Source organism: Mastomys coucha, unplaced genomic scaffold (genome assembly GCF_008632895.1).
Source record: "Mastomys coucha isolate ucsf_1 unplaced genomic scaffold, UCSF_Mcou_1 pScaffold22, whole genome shotgun sequence".
Classification (NCBI taxonomy): domain Eukaryota; kingdom Metazoa; phylum Chordata; class Mammalia; order Rodentia; family Muridae; genus Mastomys; species Mastomys coucha.
In genome coordinates, this window is record NW_022196905.1 from 255,445,170 (window position 1) to 255,453,004 (window position 7,835).

The 7,835-nt window shown below is 45.5% G+C and overlaps 1 protein-coding gene across 1 annotated transcript in view; it reads left to right on the plus strand.

The window, feature by feature from the left end:
* The first annotated feature begins 603 nt into the window (after positions 1–603).
* Positions 604–7,835, plus strand: part of Bco1 (beta-carotene oxygenase 1) — a 45,859-nt gene continuing 38,627 nt past the window's right edge. Inside the window, exons 1-2 of the mRNA XM_031337237.1 lie at positions 604–723; positions 2,711–2,839. Coding sequence (XP_031193097.1) covers positions 660–723; positions 2,711–2,839 — 193 coding nt within the window. The 5' untranslated portion in view covers positions 604–659. The remainder of the gene's footprint in view (positions 724–2,710; positions 2,840–7,835) is intronic.

A 7,835-nucleotide genomic window follows, 5' to 3' on the forward strand; every position in this document is an offset into this window, starting at 1 on the left:
CGAACTCAGAAATCTGCCTGCCTCTGCCTCCCAAGTGCTGAGATTAAAGGCGTGTGCCACCACCGCCCTGCTCACTGATATGATTTTTAAGAGCGGGAAAGAACCAGGCCCCAGATTAAAGTCAAAGCCTTCTCTGGGTTTGCAGAAGGCAAAGATGTCACTAACCCACACCTTGCAATTGCTCAGTCAGTGCCTTTGATGGTCCCTTCACTTGAAGAGCCTTTGCTCGTCCCGAATGCCGTTCTCTCTGCTCTAACCACAAACGCAACCAGTTCTCAGAATGGGCTAGCTCAGGCAAACTCAGCAGAATGCACCAAATTGTCTCCTCCGACTCCGAGCAGAGCCTTCCGTGGCTAAGCTAAAAGTGAAATCAGAGAGGAGGAGTTGGAAAAACACTAATGGGATTAAAGATTAGCAGTAACACATGGCTTGGGAACTGACCTTTGACCCAACACACACACACTGTATAAATTACCCAGCAGCTTCCGGCAGCAGGCAGAAACCCTGGCCAGCAGAGGGAAGGGAAGCAGAGGAAGAGACGAAGAGTACAGGGACAGAAGAAGATGTCAAGGAGCAGAGGGCAGGAAGACAGGTGGCTTTGAGCACGCGGGGCTTTGTCTATTTCAGTAACAATCTCCTCACTGCTACCCAACGGTTCCATGGAGATAATATTTGGCCGGAATAAGAAAGAACAGCTGGAGCCAGTACAGGCCAAAGTGACAGGTGAGACTTCTGAATTTAGATGGGCATCTTGATTTCCCCTCTGTGTTAGAAGTTGCTTTTGGAAGCCTGGGAACCCATATTTGGGAACAAGATGAGCCAGGATCCAAAAACAGTCTCCGTTACCAATGGGGTATGTTTGCACGCGGTAAGTCAGTGTCCACAGGGAGAGGAATCCCTTCTCACTGTCTCCAGAAGAGTGTTGGGAATGTTCTGATAGCCACAGTGGAAGTGGAGGAGACCAGAGGACAACTTGCAGGAGTTAGTTCTTTACACCATGTCGGTCGCAGGGATTGAACCCAGGTTGTCAGGCTTGGCTGCAAGCGTCTTTACCAGCTATGCCATCTCACTGGCCCTTCGGTGGAGTTTTCTGAGGAATTGCCTTAGAAGTTGTTGGGAACCTTCCCAGTGTTTGCGTATATTTTTTTATGATTCAATCCACAACATTGTATGTATGTGTTTATATATATTAAATTACATACATTTGGGTGACTATTAAAATATAAAAGAAAAATTTACCACATCATTCTTTGAGTTTATTTCCTTCTTTTAAAAGTTTTTTTATTATCTTTTTTAAAATAATGTTTTAAAGATTTATTTATTTATTTATTTTATGTTTGTGAGTACACTGTTGCTGTCTTCAGACACACCAGAAGAGGGCATCAGATCCCATTACAGACGGTTATGAGCCACCATGTAGTTGCTGGGAATTGAACTCAGGACCTTTGAAAAGAGCAGTCCGTGCTCTTAACCACTGAGCCATCTCTCCAGCCCAAGTTTTTACTATCTTTAATCATGTGTATGTATCTACATCTATGTGTGGCTGTGGGCATGTGAGTACAGGTGTCTGGGAGGTGTTAGATCCCCCGGTGCTGGACTTACAGGCAGTTATGAGCTACAGTGGGCACTGGGATCCGAACTCAGGTCCTCTGAAACTGGAAGGGCAGTGTGTGCTCTTAGGCCCGGCACCATTGTTCCGAACCCTCTCTCAAGCTTTTGTAAGGTAGATGTCTTAGTCAGGGTTACTATCGCTGTGACAAAACACTATGGCCAAAGCAACTCGGGGGAGGAAAGGGTCTATTTGGCTTCCACTCCCACATCCCTGTTCATCATCTAAGAAGTCAGGACAGGAATTCAAACACGGCAGGAACCTGGAGGCAGGGGCTGATGGAGAGGCCATGGGGGAGTGCTTACCAGCTTGCTCCCCATGGCTTGCTCTTCACAGATAGTAGGAGAGAGCTCCTGAAGATGCTCCTCTAAACTCACACGTGCCCAGGCCTAAGGTCAGGCTTCGGTGCCATCCCCAAGTTGGCATTCATCTCGTTACTTGAAACGAGACCTCTCACTAACCTGGAACTTACCAGTTTGTCTAGACTGACTAACAAGTCTCAGGAATCCTCCTACCTTCACCTCCCCAGCACTGGGATAACAAGTCCATGTTATCTATCATGCCTGCCTTTTTTTTTTTCACATGGGTTTGGAAGGCAAGCTCAGAACCTCTTGCTCATACGGTAAGCACTTCATCCACTGAGCCATCTCCCCAGCCTCTAGAGTATTCTCTCATGCTATGAAGCAAATGTTCTCCCTCAAGACTCTGCCTGTCACCTCCAGAAAGCCACTGCTTCCTGGCTCTTAGCCAGAGAGGCACTTCTGTTCTGCACAGCTCTAGGCTGCGGCACTGCCTCTGGTGCAATGTATTTGGAGCATCTATTCTGTATCTTAATGGACAGTGAGCAACTTCAGAGTAGGAACAAGTGTCTGTTCTCCTTGGTCCTCTTCAGGGCTAGCAAACTGTCTGCCCTGTTGTACCTTTTCTAGAACGGACCATGGAGTACACGGACAGATCATGAATAGTACACTCTGTGCACTCAATCCCTTTCCGTGACCCTCCCCCATCCCATCCCATCCCATCCACCCACCCCCCTTTATTGGAGATTTTTTTTCAGTTTGGTCATGGGATCTGGCAGCTAAACAGTTTATCCTTCAACAGGCAGCATTCCAGCATGGCTGCAGGGGACCCTGCTCCGAAATGGGCCTGGGATGCACACAGTGGGAGATAGCAAGTACAACCATTGGTTTGATGGCCTGGCCCTTCTCCACAGTTTCTCCATCAGAGATGGTAAGAGCCTGGCATAAGTTTGCTGTTGTCATGGTAATGGATACAAGGCTGAACCCATGGCCGGAAGCAATAGGAGTTTGTTCTCTTTCCATTCTGGAGGGTCAGCTGTCTGAAACTGATCCCACTGGGGAAATGCTGAAAGTATTGGTAGGGGTTGCTTTTCTTCTGGAAGCTCTGGGGAGAATACAGTGCCTTGCCTTCCTACGATTTCAGAAGGTGACTGTATCCTTAGCTTGTGGCCACCTCCCTGTCTCAAACCAGGACTTACAGTCATACAAGGATTCTATAATGCCATTGTGACGAGTCACACAACCCCAAAGCATTAGCTGAGTAAGACTTACAAAATCCCTCTCATCATACGGGTACTGCAGGGTTCAGATGCAGGCAGATCCTGGTGAAAGCATCACGTGGCCCACTGCAGACGACACTTTGGAAAAGCACCCAGGGTTCTTCATCTTATGATAGAATCTGCCATAGGATGAGCAACAACCGAAAAGGGGACAAGTTGGGAACTCAGACATGCCTCTGATCAAAACAAGAGGCTAGACTGGGAAGAGGCAAGCTGGGCACACCGCTTGCCCTAACTGTCACGGCTGTGTGTCTCTCCCATTGGCAACCCAGTCCTCTAAGAGTCCTCAGGTGGCCAGCCAGGCCTCTCATCTCTTCTGGGACCCCCAGCGGCTCCCCATTGTGGAACAATGGAGGTAGAGACACAGAATATCAAGTTCCTCCAGTCTAGTTCAGAAGAGTCATGTGCAGGGAAATTGGGGTCAAGGGATAAAGAAGAAAATGCAGGGGGTGTGTTCATTTTGTTTTGAGTACTTTATGGGGGTCTTCCATTCTTGAGATTTTTGTTTTATTTACTTTAATAGATCTTATACAGGTTCATATCACGTTGAAGCCATCTCCCATATTCTTTTACAGTCTCTTCTTCTCCTCACTGCTCTCTCTTGTCTCCTAGACAGTTTCACTCTGCTTTTATTTCATATATGTGTGTGTACACACATAGATGGATGCAAGTATAAGTAGTGTGTGCATATATATGTATGTACATATATATATGGTTTTATGTGACTCTGTAAGATCCAGGGATCACAAATGAGAGGAAACATACAATATTCATCTTTCTGAGCCTGATTTAATTCACTTAATACAACAGTCCCCCGCCTCCATCCATCTTTCTGCAAATGACATAACTTCATTCTTTACAGCTGAAAGAAAGTTGAATTGTATGCACACACCATATTTTCTCTACCCGTTCCTTGGATGTTGGACACCTAAGCGGGTTCCAGGACAACTATTGTAATAGAGCTGCAGTAAACATGGATGTGCTGGTGTCTCTGGAATGTGTAAATAGCCAGGAGTGGTATAGCTGGATTGTGTGGTAGGTCTAGTTTTTTATTGTTGCTGTGTTTTTTTTTTTTTTTAAGATTTACCTTTTTTTATATATATGAGTACACTGTAGCTGTACTGATGGTTGTGAGACATCATGTGGTTTCTGGGAATGAAGTTTGCTCACTCCAGTCACCCTGCTTGCTCGCTCTAGCCGGCCTTGCTCATTCCAGCCTAAAGATTTATTTATTATTATATCTAAGTACACTGTAGCTGACTTCAGATGCACCAGAAGAGGGCATTAAATCTCATTATGGGTGGTTGTGAGTCACCATGTGGTTGCTGGGATTTGAACTCAGGACCTTCAGAAGAGCAGTTGGTGCTCTTAACTGCTGAGCCATTGAGCCAGCCTGACAGATCTAGTTTTATAGTTTTTTTTTTAAAGATTTATTTTTAATGATGTGTACATTCTTACATCTGTGTGTGGGTATGTGAATGTGCATGCAGTACCCTAGGAGTCCAGAAGAGGGCACTAGAGTTACAGGTGATTAGGAACCACCCAACATGGGTGCTAGGCACTGAACTCAGATCCTCTCTCTGTAAGAGCAGCAAACACTCTTAAATGAGGGTCTACCTCTCCAGCCTTCATTTTTACTTTTTGAGGAACCTCAAACTGCCTTCAAGTGGTCAGACTAGTTTTCATTCCCACAGGGGCGGATCCTGGCCAGCCCTTGTAGGTCTTATGGCCGCTGTTTTCTCTGAGGTTAGATGAGCTCTCAGTGTTGCTTTGATTTCGTTCTTCTGATGGCTAGTGAGGTTAGACCTCTTTTCATTTACCGGCATTTCACAATGGTTTTCATGCTTTGAAACTGTTCGTTTTATTAGTGCGCTTTGCTTTTAAGAAATTGAGGGCCAGGATGGCATGGTGGTGAACACCTTTAACCTCAGCACATGGGAGGCAGAAGTATAGTGAGAATTTTTGTTTCTTTAAAAACACAGGAAGATGACTGGAGTCTGGTTTTGTTTTAACCCCAGGTGTTGGGCCATGGAGGCCGCTTCACAGCGGGTGGCTATGATATGCCTGGTGCTATAGCATGGGGCATGGCTTTACCAGCTGCAGATAATTCTGAGCTCTGGGGACTCGTCAGGGGGTATGTAAATGCTAGGATCCTGGCCATTTGGTTGGTGGTTGGATGCCATTGGTTACGGTTTGGCAAGTCTTCATGCACAAAGAGACAAAAAGAAGAAGTTAGATATCCTGTCAATTGATCAACTTGCCCCAAAGAACTCAATACCCCTAATCAGCAGAAAGGAGTCTTAACAATATTGTCACCCTCTTTCCCTTCTATCTTTTTTTTTTCTTGCCTACCGAATGTTACACGGTTAAAGAGTAGAAGAAGTAAAAAGGGTGAAACAACCCACAAAGTAGCCAAAATTCCAGCTACACAGAAGCAGCTGAGTCCAGGTGAGTTCAAGCCCAGCCTGGTCTCCAAAGTGAGTTCTAGGACAGCCGGGGCTACATAGTGAGACTCTGTCAAAACAAACAAAAACCAAAAACCAAAAAACAAACAAAAAAAAAAAAACAAGGGCTGGAGAGTTGGCTCAGTGGGTAAGAGCACTGACTGCTCTTCTGAAGGTCCTGACTTCAAATCCCAGCAATCACATGGTGGCTCACAATCACCTGGAAGATGCCTTCTTCTGGCGTGTCTGAAGACAGCAATAGTGTACTTATTTATAATAGTAAATAAATCTTTGGGTCAGAACGAGCAGGGACTGAGCGAGCAAGCGGGGCCAGCCAGGGTGAGCGGGGTTGAGCAGAGTGAGCAGAGATCCTAAAGTCAATTCCCAACAACTACATGATGGCTCACAACCATCTGTACAGCTACAGTGTACTTATATACATAAAATAAAGAAATAAATCTTAAAAAAAAAAAAAAAAAAAAACTAGCAAAGCTTTCAGACCTGACCCAGTTCTTGACCAAGCAGGAGATTTCTGTCTACTGTATCCCTTCATATGGGGTGTGGGACTTGTGACAACAGGCAGGCAGTGGCTTAGGGACTTTAGTGCTCCATCCCCAGCCTTGCCCATTTCCAGAGCTACTTTCTCTCAGGGCCTCCAGTGCTCTAGGATCCCACAGCTCCGTGTTGATAGGATGTGGGTGGTTGGGCCTGAGAGTTTACATTTCGAGTGAAAAGAATTCACCTCTTATGCCAAGCATCCTGGGGGTGCAAAAACCTTAGCCAGTGCCATGTGGATGGTGGCATCTAGAAGGCATGACCAAAGAAGGACAGGCCAGCTCTAAAGTGGGTCTTTGTTCAAGGCAGCTCTTGGCTGAGGACCAACATCAGGCTCATCCCTCAGGCAAGCTTCCAGCCTTACACATCAAGAATTCTCCTTGACCATCTAGAATTTCTACAGCCGACATCCATGTATACAATACTTTTATCATTGGGACAAAAGCAGCTTACAGTGGAAGAAAGGAAGTGTTTATTTGGGGCTCACAGTTTGTCAAGGAAAGCCTGCTGGCAGGAGAGTGAGACACTGGGTCACCTTGCACCCACGGTAGGGAAGTGGAGAGACGAACGCTCAGCCCACTTTCTTCAACATTCCCATCAAGACCCCAGCCAATAGGATGGCCCTACCCACATTCAGAATGGATCTTTTCTCCACAGTTAAACCTCTCTGGAAACAGCCTCTGAGATGTGACCAGAGGTCTGTGTCTCCTAAGGCATTCTGAGGTTGGCAGTGACAGTGAACCATCAGAACATGTATGCTGTGTACTCTGGCCAGAGGTGTCTTACCTCATTGAAACTGCCGACTTTAGGAGCTGGAGAGATGGTTGCCTGAAGTTGACCATAATCTCATGAGGCTGGTGTTACTGTTACAGGCATTATTCCCCTTAAGTAGAAAATGGATGTGGTTTCCATAGAAATGTGCACTCAGTCCTCTGGAGAAAGATATGAAAATACACCCGAGGGTACAGCCATCTGTGCTGTTAGAAGTCACCAGGGTGAACACGAGGGAGAGGGCTTATCATTGCATGGGACACCCCTCATACACTCTTTATTAGCTCAGATGCCACCTGTGTGAATGAATTATCAGTAGAGTTCAGCTGACTGTATTGCTGCGTTCAGACTCTGCCTGTGAGCAGCCATTTCTATGTTCATTACCAGCCTAGGAACCCATTACTGCTCAATAGTTGTGTAGTAGACGCTATTTAACCTCTCTCTGCCTCAATTTTATCAGTGAGAATGGTCACATGTGTACTTGATGTGTTAAGAAAGTTTACATTTGCTGAGAAGGGGTGGCACATGCCTTTAATCCCAGCACTTGGGAGGCAGAGGCAGGCAGATTTCTGAGTTTGAGGCCAGCCTGGTCTACACAGTGAGTTCCAGGACAGTGAGGTCTATACAGAGAAACTCTACCTCGAAAAACAAAAAGCGAAAAACAAAAAGCAAAAAACAAAAAAAAAATCAAAATAAAAAATTCAAAAAAACAAAAAGAAAGTTTACATTCAAGTGTTTATAATTTCTCTTATGTTGCTGTTGATTGGCAACTTAGGTTTATTTTTTAAGATTTATTTGTTTTATTTATTTAAGTACACTGTAGCTGTCTTCAGACACACCAGAAGAGGGCATCAGATCTCATTATGGATGGTTGTGA